Source organism: Eutrigla gurnardus (genome assembly GCF_963514095.1).
Source record: "Eutrigla gurnardus genome assembly, chromosome: 11".
In the NCBI taxonomy this organism is placed as follows: Eukaryota; Metazoa; Chordata; class Actinopteri; order Perciformes; family Triglidae; genus Eutrigla; species Eutrigla gurnardus.
The window spans coordinates 2,814,967-2,829,707 of NC_139925.1; the positions used below are offsets into that span (position 1 = coordinate 2,814,967).

A 14,741-nucleotide genomic window follows, 5' to 3' on the forward strand; every position below is an offset into this window, starting at 1 on the left:
CGCTTCCAAGATGCCAAAGATCGGTCTTCGCGCTCCCGCTGCCAGCCTCCCTCCACGCGGACCTCTCTCTCTCTCTCTCTCTCTCTTTCTCTCCCCCCCCCCCCCCCCCCCCATCTCTCTCTCTCCCCCGTAGACCCGCGCGCTCCGCTCCACTCCGAACATGCGCGTCAACCAGCGCGGAAACTTTGTGGGAGCAGAGTCCTTCTTTTAAAACAAGCAGCGAAGAGGAAGAAGAAGAAGAAGAGGAGGAAGAAGAGGAAGAAGAGCAGCGACCTCCCGGGCATGGACAATGGATACGCTAAGCCTGTCCGTTAACGCCGTGTCCTACACCGAGGCGGCGGAGCTGTCCTCCGCCGCCGCCGCCACCGACGACCCGTTCACCGGACCCATCAGGGACATCGCGCCGTGGAACTTCACCGTCCTGGCCGTGCTGATGTTCGCGGTCACGTCGCTGTCTCTGAGCGAGAACTTCCTCGTCATGTTCGTCACGTTCCGGTACAAACAGCTGCGGCAGCCGCTCAACTACATCATCGTCAACTTGGCCATCGCGGACTTCCTGGTGTCGCTCACCGGCGGAGTAATAAGTTTCCTCACCAACGCCAAGGGCTACTTCTTCCTGGGGAGGTGGGCGTGCGTCCTGGAGGGCTTCGCCGTCACTTTCTTCGGTGGGTTCAAAGCTGCTTCTTTATTATAATAATAATAATAATAATATTTTATAATATTATTATTATTAATAATACATTAAGTTCATAGGATCAGGTTCTTAGTTTCTATGAGTTTCCATATGTAAAATTAATTTAAATAAATAAATAAATCAGCTTGTGACACATGGATACTAAATACTTTATAACATAATAATAATAATAATAATAATAATAATAATAATAATAATAATAATAATAATAATATATTAACCACATAAGAGGGATTGTACAGGGTTTAAAGACAATGTTCTCGTCTAATCAGCTCGAAAGTAATAGAAATTAATATATATATATATATATATATATATATATATATATATATATATATACTAGGACTAGAATGCATTGGATTGGGATGGCAGGACAATAAATCAAATCTTACTCTAAACTGTCAAGAAGATAAAAAGACATAACTTGGAGAGTGAGACTTGTGGTATTTGTCCCAGACAGTAACAGTAAATGTGTGATATATATACACACACACGTATATGTATATATGTAGGCTACGTGTGAATACTGGAGCATTGGTAACAAAAACCCCGTGTGAGTCTTTAAGGAAGGATTCATGCTCAGGAGCCTCACAGATGGCGATGCATGACTCGCCATAAGTAGGTTACCGTGACCACCAATAACATTTAACTGAATCAGACGGTTTGGGTTTTGAGGTTTCCACTCAAAAGCCTCTCAGACTGAACAAAGAGGGTTCCCAAAGTGGCGTCCCGAGCACCTGGTGACACGTGGCGAGCGTCCCGCGGTCCATTAGATCAGGAGAATTCTCCGGTGGACTCAGGTGGACGGCTCCTTATTGGATTTAGTAACACAGTATCTGACTTTGGTGGACTTGGACAACTCACAGGAGGAGCAGTGTGTGTGTGTGTGTGTGTGTGTGTGTGTGTGTGTGTGTGTGTGTGTCTGTGTGTGTGTGTGTGTGTGTGTTGGGGGGGGCACTTTATGATGTCAAAGCACCAGAATGATCAACAACAGGAAACAATCATTTATGAACACTCAGGAGAATATAATGAGTCCGACTCATTAACAAATCACTTGACATAGTTCAACCTGTGTCACTAATCATGAGTCACGAGGTCCCATGTGGATCTCTGACGAATAAAGACTCTTACATTCTGATACTAAATAACGACAATTAAAAGGACAAGTATGCCCAGATTATAACGTGGTGTGGGATCTGAATGCTGTAATGAGGAGAACGGATGCTTAAGATTCTGCTCAGTGTTTTCTATTCCCGCCTGGTTTTAGTGCACCTGTGATTTACAGGTAAAAAAAAAACTTTGTTAAAGCTCCAAAAGCAGTGTTTAAAACGTCTGTGACTCAATGGAACCCCCTCCTCTCCACTCGATCCAGATCGTACCTGGCTGTGGAGGGACGGTAATTAACCGGGCTGTGAGAGTGACTTATTACCACAATTAAAGTCTGCATTCTTTTTTTCTGGAGCCCATTAGGAGGCAGCCTCCCTGGCTCATGAAACTATTTCTGAAGTAGGACACTAACAAAATGTGGTGAAAACTGTGGGAGATGATCCCGGCTGGCTGCGTTCAAGAAGTCCAGATAAAAAGGAGCGAATTAAGAGAACTTAAATAAAAGAAGCACTCGTCACGGCTCAATTATGATGATATTCCAGAAAACAATTAACCACCAGATAGAAAATGAAAGCTGGTTTATTGAAATTAAAGGTTGTAATTAAAATAGTGTTTTGGAGCTGGTTCACACTGACCTGCTGCCGTTTGCTCCAGGGATCGTGGCGCTGTGGTCCCTCGCCGTTCTGTCCTTCGAGCGGTTCTTCGTCATCTGCCGGCCTCTGGGGAACATCCGCCTGCAGGCCAAGCACGCCATCCTGGGTCTGCTGTTCGTCTGGACCTTCTCCTTCGTCTGGACCTTCCCCCCGGTGCTGGGCTGGAACAGATACACCATCAGCAAGATCGGCACAACCTGTGAGCCAGACTGGTGAGGAACATGCGATTTTTATTATCTCAAAAAAAATGAGAAATCGATCTTTAAAAAGAGTCCGTAAATCTAAAAAAAAAAAAACGTTTTCTTACGTAATCCTCACTGTTTTTTTAATCAGCCAAATGAAAACTGAAGAGAGTGAGGTTGTGGATTATCGGCTGGTCATATTCGCCTCCATCATATTTGAGGTTTAAGAGCATTTCAAAATTATGCAACAAAACTAATATATATAAGTTGTTTTTTTTGTGTGATTTGGCTTAAGTGACTATTGTTAGTTATTTTAGATACTTTGATGCAGAAAAAAAAATGTATGTGAAACTTTCTTCACATTCTTCCTTATTCTTTTTAGGAACAAACCTGGAATCAGGTTCAGATAGTTTTTTAAATACTAACCCCACCAGGGGGCGACTCCTCTCTGGTTGTATAGAAGTCTATGAGAAAATGGTCCTACTTCTCTCTGCTGGCCACCAGGGGGCGACTCCTCTCTGGTTGTATAGAAGTCTATGAGAAAATGGTCCTACTTCTCTCTTGATGTATTATCTCAGTAAACATTGTAAACATGAGTTTATGGTCTCAATCTCTAGTTTCAAGTCTTCTTCAATCCAGCATGATGTTCATTTAGTACATTATGGTCCATTTAGAGTCCACCAGACCAGAAAGCAGGGGATGCTTTAGGGGGCGGGGCTTACCTGCTGATTTCCGACCACAAGGCACACAAACAGATAAAGATTAGACACTTGGCTCGGATCTACATTGGTTTCAGCTGCATTCGGTCCCACTGTGTGAATTTGTCTCGGGGAGTCCCTCAGGGTGCCATCTGGGTAAATGCTATTTCTCTACTGTGATCAAAGGCGTGGTGCAGATAGGGGGTGTTGAGTGTTTGCCCGGAGCCCTGTGAGGGAGCCGTTGCCCAGATGAACCTTAATACAATTAAGAGATCACCTTATGGAGAAACCCCCACGCAGCATGAGCTCCGTCCAAAAACACATCTGGTGAACAGCAGGACTGAGAACAGGTGTTCCACGTGCACAGCCTGGTGCATTTTAAACGCCCTCATTTATGTGCATCTTTATCTTTTTTTTCGTCCTTCCTTTATCTCTGGATGCATGCTGATATTCAGCCGCAGACGGTTTCAGAATGTTAAAAAGGCAGAACATGTGAAGGATTGCAGGAGAGTCGTCAGTAGGTGGCGATATCATCGGCGAGGGGTTTGGATGAAATCTACTGCATCTAATATGCTGCTGGCTTTCTTCCAAATGCCTTCCAGTACTCGGGTATTGTGTCAGACATGTATTATGTATACGCACACACACACACACACACACACAGGTTGTCAAAGAAGATACTTTCTCATTTCATTATACTTTTTTATTATTGATGAAAACTAAAATGTCATCGTCAGGAGGAAAATGTACTATATAGCAATTTTAAATGTTAATGTATATTTTGGTGTTAAAGAAAAGAAAAAAACTCCCCAAAAATCCTAATGTTGAAATGTGGAGCATACTGAGCTCCCACTTTAAATGAGGAGATTCGCTCCGACAGCCGAGCTGCCGGTGAGACGGGACACACCGGCTGGCGGCGGGCAGATGGATTCTTTTAACCAATTTGATTTTTCGGGTGGGGGGATTGTTTGACAGCAGCGACGGGTTCAAACCTCATCATGAATGGCAGCTTGGCTGGTGACGGCGCTCTCGGAGATGATTTAAAGTTAAGTTTTAAGTGCTGAAGTGGATCGTTAAATCACTAAAACCCAAATTGCGTTGGCCTGTTGATGATTTTTATGCTGTGATCTGTAGCTTTGGCTTCCATTTTCATCTCTTTAGCCTGTTTGACATCCTGGATATATCCTTTAAAAACATTGTCGTAATATTTCTTACAGGGAGTGTGGGCTCTATGGTAGCTCTGACAGCTTGATGGAGTAGCAGCTGGGGGCGGGGCTTAGCCAAGGGTCAATTAATGGATTTCATTTGGAGGCATCAGTCTGGAGTTTGACTGCTGGTTGAACCTAATGGACAAATCCACCTGTGTTCATATACATCGTGACGGGGGGGTGGACTGTAGAAACAAATATAGCGGCAGGAGGTCGACGAAGGAGTAGATTATGTTTTAATAAAACTACGGAGGGCAGACGTGGCGAGTCCGGGTGGAGCCGACCACAGGGCGTATGGCGGTCTGCAGGGGTGCAATTAGAAGCAAAGTAAGCAAAAACAAAATTGCATTTTCATGTCCTGCCTTCGGGGGCACGGAGCGACGGGAGAAACGGGAGAACGGGTCCTAGGACATATCGGGGATTTCACCTAATTACATGTTCAGAGCCTCGAGTTGCTTTTTTTTTTGCAGACACACACCTAACAAATCCCTCAACAAGGCTGTGTTTCACCCCCAGGGTGGCCGCTCGCCTGAATGATGCATTTTGTTCGTTAAAAACAAAGAAAATAAAGAAGCAAATCTTCATGCATCATGAAGTAATATTTTGCCGATGTGTCACATGGCAATAAATTCATGAGGAATGAGGTGTGAATCGATCCATCACAAACGTGTGCAGGCCACACTTCCCCACTTCAACAAGGACTAAGATGCATGAACACACACACACACACACACACACACACACACACACACACACACACACACACACACACACACACACACACACACACTCTGCCTGCCAGGTAGTTCCTTACACATCAATCCGAAGCTTGTCTCGTTCTGACGGCGGTGTGGAAATGACATAATTAGAGTAAATTAGTGGCCTCCAGGACCCTAATTGTGTCACAGCGATTGGTCTCAGCTGTGAAATTTTCCCTTTTAACTGAAGCTCAAACGAGGTGCACAACTGTCATCTTTCTCTCCAGCCAGATAAAAGCCTCTGAATGTCAAATTTACATTTCACAGACGGCTCAATGCTGGGAAATTACAGGACGGCTAACCGTTGTGTTCTTAAAGGGACAGTCCGTCAAACAAACGGTTTGATATAAATATATATAGATATATGATAGTGGAGGACCTCGCCCACATTTATGTCAAGCAAAGCATTGCATGTTGAAAACTTGCATTGTTTTTCAGGGGGGTGGGGCAGTTTAAAGCTCATCCAATGTGTTTGTTCTCCACCAGGTATTCGACCAACATGATCGATCACAGCTACATCATCACCTTCTTCACCACCTGCTTCATTCTGCCCCTCGGAGTCATATTCTTCTGCTACGGAAAGCTCCTGCGGAAGCTCAGGAAGGTGAGTACCAGCTCCAACACACAACACGCAAGGAAATGAGTCATTCAGAAAAGCTTTCAGACGGGTTAGGAAATGTGTAAATGGATTTCCATAGATGTCAGATTATTTCTTTAAACCAATCAGAAACATCGGAGTTATATCGAATGTTCCTTCCATGCACCTTATTTCCTACCTTACAAATTTTACCCCAAAAATAAGGTCCACACACAGCCTTATCTATCACCACTAGATGCTACCAAATCCCACAGACTGCACCTTTAACCCCTACACAGATGTTCCTGTGCTTTGACCATGGTAGTTAACATGCTGTGATGTACATAAATATGGATTTGAAAAGTGGCTGACAAAGAAAACACACTTCTACTGAGTTTACTCCATATTGATGATCCGTGCAGACAAAAACAGCGTTTCCAAAGGCCAGAGCCATTAAGAGGGACACAAAGACGACGGTATAATGGAGGCTGCATTCAAAATGGGCAAATTAAATTAGATTTTTGGTGAGTTTCTGTAAATGAACCCATGTAGATGTGCAATCAGGGCTGCATCGGTAACTTTAAAGCTGTGTGGGGTCATTTGGATGCCAGATTAAAAAGGTTCCCTGCTGAGTTTTCACTCCGTTTTACCAAATGAATGCTTTATTTAAGACAGAAATGTGTCCGGAAGACTATTACTTTGGCTAAACTGAAGCTGACAGGATGGAAATAGTCCAATTTGAGTTGGATATATTCACGGTTTCACGGAGCACCGCTGACAGCAGGGAAGGGAAATTATTTACTTACACAACGGGGTGTTGAATTCAATGAAAATTCTGTTCATCTTTTCCAAAATCAAATTCAAGCACTTTTAAAAGCATTTCCAGGTGCATCTCCATGCTTTTCCAGCCCCTTCCAGCTGTGGTAAACTCCATATTTGTATCAATCCAATGGTCAGTATTCAGTCTACTTATTATGTCACTTGTTCATCACATTAAATGAGATGTTATTGTCCTCTAAACAACCAACATGATGTTTGGAGACAGCTTTTTACAGAAGGACCACAAATGAAAGGAAAACTAATTCCACTAACAGATCCACAGAAATATAATCACCAACTATTTTCATCATCTGTTCATCATCAAAAGTCATTTTTCATAAAGAAATGTCACAAAATGCTGTTTTCAGTCCCTCAAATATGGAGATCTTCTTTTCTCTGTTCTATCATAGATGTCATCACATACAACACACATTTCAAGACCTTTATTCTACATCCAAGCACTTTCCAAACCTGGAAAACACCACACTAAAATTCAAGTGTTTTCAAGGATTTCCAGCCCCTGTAAAAACTGCTACCAGCTACTGGAACTGTAGCTAAAGCACCCTGAGGTGCTCCAGAGCTGGTCACCACCTGGCAAGGTTGTGTCCTAGCAGCAGGAAGTGAGGTGCGCTTGTCTCATTTGCCTCGTTTTGCCAATCTTTACATTGGCCTAAGTTTTGGCCTCCATGTCCCTTCCAGGCCTCCGTAGCTATCGGACTATTACATTGAAACAATCAGGTCTACGTGTTTGTATTTTAGTACTGAACAGCTACTCGTGGTTCTGCGTTTCCTCCAGGTATCTCACGGCCGTCTGGCCAGCGCCAGGAAGCCGGAGAGGCAGGTGACCCGCATGGTGGTGGTGATGATCGTGGCGTTCATGGTGGGCTGGACGCCGTACGCGGCCTTCTCCATACTGGTCACGGCTTACCCCACCATCCATCTGGACCCCCGGCTGGCCTCCATCCCCGCCTTCTTTTCCAAGACGGCCACCGTCTACAACCCAATCATCTACGTCTTCATGAACAAACAGGTAACGGAACGTTTTTTTGCCCAGTAGCAAACCAGTTCCAGCAGTTTAGAGGAAGGAAGCTCGATTCCTTCCCGCTGCCAGAGACACATCAGCGTATGCATGCAGACCGACGCTGCTACTGAGATATGGCTTTTATTCCCATTTCTGTTGTTGTTGGGTGTTAGCCTGTCTCTCAATAATGCATGGTGTATGAATAAATGAAACATGAAATCCAGAGAACACAATTGTTCATGCGTGGCTTTTCTTAAAAAATATATTAGCCACCTATGGTATATACTGTACGCTTGTGAGGCTTGCAATTTTTCATGCCTTTATACCTTGCTGTCTGGTCCCCCCCCCCCTGAGATGCACTGTACAGGGAATCTGTACTGATATTGATTATATGACAGCAGTCAATAGAGGAGAAGAGAGTGCAGGTCGTTTGGATACACATGACATCGGATATTTGGTAAAAAGGCCCGGCTATAAGACTCCTTTAAGCACCATTGCAGGGAATGATTCCCAGCGTTTCACCAATGAGTGACATAACCGGATTTAACAACCTATTAAAGTGGCAACGGGACACTTAATTAAGTGCTTTATTTAAGGGGAACTGCAAGAAAGGGAGCTACTTGTCCATTTCTTAGACTTTGTAATTCAAGGGGTGTTCACAGTGAGTGTATTGTCTTGAAGTAGCGTAGAGTGAAACATACATCAGCAGGTATAGAGTGGAGACTCGGGATCCCACAGAGACCACGTCCTTGTTGACTCACTTCACGTAAACCATGTGAATCATGTGCTTTTTAAAGTGCAGCCGGCACACATTTTACAACTTTTGTGAGGTCATCAAGCAAAGTTTACGTGACGTGATTGTATTTAAAAACGTGCTGAACTGTTGGAATTTGAGAAAAATGAACTTGCAGAGGTCGGCCTGATTCAACTAACCATGGTCTTCAATCACGACCTTCGTGAGTTGGATCAGGTGAGTTTTGCTGGGCTAAAACAAAAACCGGCCCTTCTTGGATAAGACTGGTCTAAAGTCTTTGCAATCAAGTCCTGAGTCAAGCTGCAAGTCTATTCACAAGTCTGAAAATTTAAGTTCAGAGTCAAAAACAATAGGGCTTCAAAATGTTGTTGGAAAATGGCAAACGTGTTGAGAACACTGTGCTGGACATTTAAAAAACGATACGATCCCCAGCCCTCCTAACCAAATGTAACGCTGTTTGTGCCTCCGATTGCTTCTTTTGCTCACTGCTATTCTTTCTTTTTTTTGCCCACTGTGTAAGTTCTGTGTAAAATTATTGTAGTGTTTTGTACAAGTTTCCCTCACTGCCGCTCAGTAACATAGCAGTGGTTCCTCACTGTTCTCTGCAACTTGATTGGATGCTGATTGGTTCAAAGAAAAGTGAATCCGGGGAATTAAGTGTGCAACGCTGGAAGTGGAGTCGCCTGTTATTGTCGCGGTAATGCAATCTGAGTCTGTGATAGGAGGACACCGGTTTAGGATGTGGAAAACGAGTGTTACTTGGAACGTGAAATGGGAATATTGGTTTATCGGTCTTTCCCGGGAAAGTCGTTCCACGGCGGCATCGACATGGACCTCACAGTGTCCCTTAAGCAACAAACAGATTACATGGCCGACTCTTCCCAGAATGCTTCACCCGCCAATTTGAATTTCATTTCCATCTCTGCTGCGTCCAATTCACTGACATCACGTGGGGTTTCTTTACCTTTCACCACAGTTTTGAGTTGCCGCTCTAAGTTTTCCCTGAAGCTCTATTAACACTGTGAAGTCGTAACAACCTATTCATGTATTCCAGCCCGGTTTCACGGCGCTCCGTTGTCTTTTGATTGGACATGACAGGTTTTTTAATGGATCATTCTTCCAGAGTGAACGCTAAAACTGCCAAGGCCAGTTACGACGAACACGGCCAATTCCACCTCCAGTACATTTAAAGTGATCTATTTTCAGATAGGAGGTGTAGAAGTCCTACTATACGTGCATGTGCTTGGCTTGACGCTGAGATCAGACCTCCGTTGACAAGGCGAGGTGAAGCAGGGTCCTCGGGGAGTCCCATGATGCTACTCAGAGCAACGATTTGAGCGGGAGACGGGTCCTCCCCGGATCTCTGAGGCTCAAAAGGTCGAAGCCGAAAAGAATATTCGGAACATTTTCTGTTAATATTCAACATCGCTTTTTCACAGGAGGCTTACACAGTTTGATCAATAGGGAAGATCTAAAAATAAAAAGCATGAAAGATATTTAAGTCTGGACAGCTCAGACAAGTAATACTGTACTGTGTTGGGCCCACAAGGGACTTGAAGAGAAAAGGAAACTTTATTGATCTGTTCTTACTTTCTTCACCTCCTCCTCCTGCTGCTGCTGCCCTAGATTGAGTTTTGTAAAACTAAAAACACAAAGTGAAACCATGGCAGCCATTAGAGCAGAGAGAATGCTACTCTTTTACTTTTCATGCTCACATTTTTGTCAGATAATCAAACCGGCGACCTTTGGGGTCACAATGGCCGACAGATATAATAACACGGGCTCTTTTCAAACCCAGTTTCACATAAAAGACCTTTGTTGAGTTCCCGGTGTGAGGAAGACAACTGCATCAGTGGAGGAGACTGAAATATTTACAGTCCTAATATGCCACATCACCAAAACCACCCATGTGCTAATATCTTCATGACCTCCATGTCCATGGATACTTTTCACAAGATGAAGAGGTGCAATATCTGCTCTTTGCTCAGTTGCAATTTTAACAGCAGAATTAAAAGGACCTTCTGAAGCCAATAACGGCCGCTGTTAATGTCGTGTCACATGAGCGTCGTAACGTCACCGAAATAACGTAGAAATAGTTCCACATTTAACATTCAACTTTGTTGTTTTCATGATCCAAACAGTTGGGAGTTTAATAAACCGTTTAACAGCGCTATCAGGCAAAAAGTTAAAAGAAATATTAAAGATTAAAAAAAGCTATACCTGGTCCACCTTATAGGTCAGTCCACCTTAAGTGTTCCTGAGCTGGAGCCTGAGTTGTTGCTACCTTCGGGGCTAACCCCCTTCACTTTAATCATCATTATTGTTAACGCTGCGCTGCCTCTGTGGAATCCGAGTACATGAGGACCGTATCGGATCCGACATCCGGTACCGGAGCCTCACCAAACCCGATGCTACCTGCCCAGCATCTATCTCAATTTGCAATCAGAGCGCTCCGTAGGTTAAACATGATTACACAGTACATGATTCGTTCACCTAACGTGCCCTTTACAAACCTTCAAAAGCAAAATCAAAGCTATTTTTTTTAACCGTTATCCAGCAGCAGGATGCAGCATCAAAGGTGTGTTCATGATCCACAGATTTCTGCCTGACATTAAACTAAAAACAGACTGTGCCCTTATGCCCTCTACTTCTTCAGTGCAGTCGGTGAAAATAGTTTGATTCTTACGCACAGTTGGCCGCTGGGTTACGAGGTAAACATTGGTATGAAACGGAGAGCCGAGGTCACAAATGCAGCAACCCAGAACCAAAGGCAACTTTCTGGTTAACATATAGGAGGATTTAGCAGCTTAAAAAAAGACAATGCTCAAAGTGAATATCGGACTCACATTCCCCATGGATGGGGCGAGGCCACAAGTCGATGCTAATTATGCCTCATGTAAATAAGCAGTTGCACACTAGCACATTTGCATAAACAGCTTTATACGATCGTACTGCGGGTTACAAGTGGACGGAACAACCCTGGAAGGTAGCTTCTGGTTCCCTCAATAAATAAAGACAAGGGTTTTTTGTATGAATCTCAATCATTAAAAAAAGTAAATATATGTAACTACTTTTCAGATTAATTATGAATTTTGATGCTTAAAAAAATCAGCAGTTGTTGATAATTGTGTATCAAGCAGAAACAAAAAATGTAGTTTAATAAACTATTTCTAAAATAAAGGAAACATTGCTGTAACACATTACAACTTTGACGTTAATAGACAGATGAGTATTTCTCTCTTCACTGTGATCTGAAACAATGTTTGAGTTCTCATCTTTTTGAAGCCGTGCCGTGAGTAAAAAGTAGAGGTTAAAACTGAAAACTATCTAATTATATGATCATATTTCATAAGGTCATCAATAAATGACAAATCTTCACTTCCCTACCAAGATAGTGAGCAAGACTGTTATTTCACTCATGTACGATATGTATTATACCTTTTTCTATTGCGATCCGCGATATAAATCCTTCATCGTCCCGTCCCTTTGCTGCACTGATGGAATTAATGTGGAAGGCTTGTTAAATTGAAATTCACCCCTCAGGTTGCCATGAAGATGACATTTTAAGAAGAAGGTTGGAGGGAAGAGTTACACAAGTACTGGCTTTAAGAGGTTCAACGGCACACTTCAGGTCCCACAGCAAACAAAGCCATAGACGTCTCAGCCTTTTGCTTTTTCATGACTTTCATGGCATGATCAGAGGGTAGCGGAGGCACTTTGAAAGCACGATTGGTTTGAGGGAAGGCAATTAGGAGGCTCACGCGTTTAATTAGACGGGTCGCCAAGAGTCAGGAATCAGGATTCCTCCTCAGGACCTTCACCGAGTGGGAGCAACGACACATGTGTGACTGAGGATCAATTTAACCACGAAAGGAAAGTGTATTCTGGAACGGGTTCAATACGCTGACGACACAGTCATGTCAGCTAATGGCAAGAAAAGACCATGAAAGCTAACAAGGAGCCAACAAGTATGAACATTCGTTTAGCTTAGCATAAAGATTAGAGGCAGCTGGAAAAGCTAACCTGACAACATCATTAAAACTCACCAATTATTGTAGTTTTACATACACAAACAGGAAATTAAGTTATATATATGGTGTTACTCTATAGCTCCTTTTTGACCTCAAGAACTTTCTGACTGTCTTTCGACTATAGGGGCCAGGCACTAAATTAAATTCAGGGGTCATTTTACGGGGTCATTTTAGCCAAACCATAGGCCCTGGTCGGGGTACTACTTTCTGAAAGTACAGGGAGTTTCAGGGTGGAGTTTCCATGTTTGGATATCTGTTGCTGATTCTTCAAACACACAGCATAAGATAAAAAAAGAACTGTAGTAGGACAAGGATGAGCATTTTTCTGTGTCTGATAACATTAAAATCAAAGTTAGGCTCATTTAGATAAAGATCCGAGCGTAAGAGCAGATTGTTTCACTGCGATTATGTTATAAAATACAAATAAATAACCACGAACACACGGGAGATGATTTACTGTGGACACAGATGCTCTTTGTTTGCTTTCATAACATCTATCAGAACTATGCAGCGGTAAATGTCATCGCGCTGAGAAAAAAACCTCCGCGTTGATCTTTTACAACATGCTTTTCCTGGATGAAACAGACGGGCACACTGATCTCACACTCGGCAGCAGCATGTTGCGTCTTCATACAGACAACAACGGGGTGAAGGAAACGTTTAGTTCCTTGAGAAGTTAACGCCGTTCGTGCAGCTCCGTGTAAAGTCAAATTTCTGTTTTTACATTTCTGTTTATGTACAGAATAACAAAACGTAACACAACAAGCTAATTGCTTTTAATTCTCTTGTCCAGTTCAGGAAGTGCCTAATCCAGCTGTTCAGCGGCTCAGGGACCATCCCGGACAGCAACATGAACCAGACCTCGGAGAGACCGGGCATCACCGCGGAGAGCCAAACGGGGGAGATGTCGGCCATCGCGGCCCGCATCCCCGTGGGGGGCACGGTGTCGCCCCGGTCCGACGAGTCCACCACCGAGTGCGGCTCGTTCGCCCAGCTGCCGATCCCAGAGAACAAAGTGTGTCCGATGTAACAGCGAAACCTGATCCCAGTCCTCTCAACGGCCCCCCAGAGTCCACGTCACCTCCCGTAAACGGCTCCAAAAACTGTTTGGACAACGACAGAACTGTAAACGTTTTGTTAATTTCTCGGAGAGAAGAAAAGAGTCGAATTTTTGAAGGGTTCATGGTTGATTTTCTTTTTCTACATTTCAATTAAGGATAAAGTCAACAAAAACATCAAACATGAGAAAAAGTTTTGTGCTCCAGCATGTTTCGGTAGTTGAATATTTGATTAGAAAGAAGCACAACAACAGAGGAACTGCAGAGACGGGAACGCTCGGAGCTTCACCCGCTAGATAATCTTGTAAATATTTGCTTGCAGGACAGTTTGAGTCCAGTTATGGGAGACTGGATCCTGGACGTTAATCCTGAGTATCATCACCTCACGATAGAGGGCACTTAGACCTGAGAGCGCCTATAAAAAAGACTGCTAAAAAGGCAAACTTTGAGTTAGTTGGGGGGCTAGCATGGTTCTCAGATACCACAATGCATCCAGGCTTTCATCTCGTCCTCGCCTCCGCCTTTGAAGCCGCCGTGATGGCGCCTGTAGAGAAAGCGTTGCATTTCTTTGCTCTCTCAGTACTCTTTGCTTTGGCATCTTCATTCATCTCCACGCGTCAGGAGGACGGAGCAGACTTCGGAATTTGGATACTTTTACTTTTAGTTTATAGTTTGGGTCAAAGCTTTCATCTTCAGCGTAAGACGGTCAATGGGACTTGGAGATGCCCGTCTCCCGTTGCCTCTGTTGCAGATGTAGGACAACATATTTATGAAGTGCCAGCAGGGGGTCAAAACACACACACACACACACACACACACACTGCAGACTGCCTGTGTTACGATACGCTCTCCATCGGCACCGTGATGCACAAATAAATATCCGAGCACAAGAGTGGCTTAGCTCAGCAGCCATGTACAAAAGCAATGTCACATTGTCATCATGAGGTCAACAGCAATATTAAAGCTAAACACTGTCACACAGTTGAACACTTGAGCGTTAGCTACAGTAGATGTAGTGCGTTAAAATGTCATCTACTTGACTCTGTGGTGCATGTTTGTTCACTATTACTGGATGTTTGTCAAAAAGAAAACACACTGTTGTATACGCGATGGTGCACAGTGATTCACCGTGTAAAAAAAGAAAACAAGTAACAGTCTGTTTGTACTGAGTGTGTGTTACG

At 43.6% G+C, this 14,741-nt stretch overlaps 1 protein-coding gene across 1 annotated transcript; it reads left to right on the forward strand.

The window, feature by feature from the left end:
- Positions 1–289: 289 nt before the first annotated feature.
- On the forward strand, positions 290–13,532 carry valopa (vertebrate ancient long opsin a; the record flags this gene model as incomplete). The annotated part of the gene is made up of 5 exons (XM_084020961.1): positions 290–665; positions 2,456–2,666; positions 5,787–5,904; positions 7,493–7,726; positions 13,296–13,532. 5 exons carry the CDS (start codon positions 290–292, stop codon positions 13,530–13,532), a joined length of 1,176 nt encoding a protein of 391 aa, XP_083877087.1.
- Positions 13,533–14,741: the final 1,209 nt, after the last annotated feature.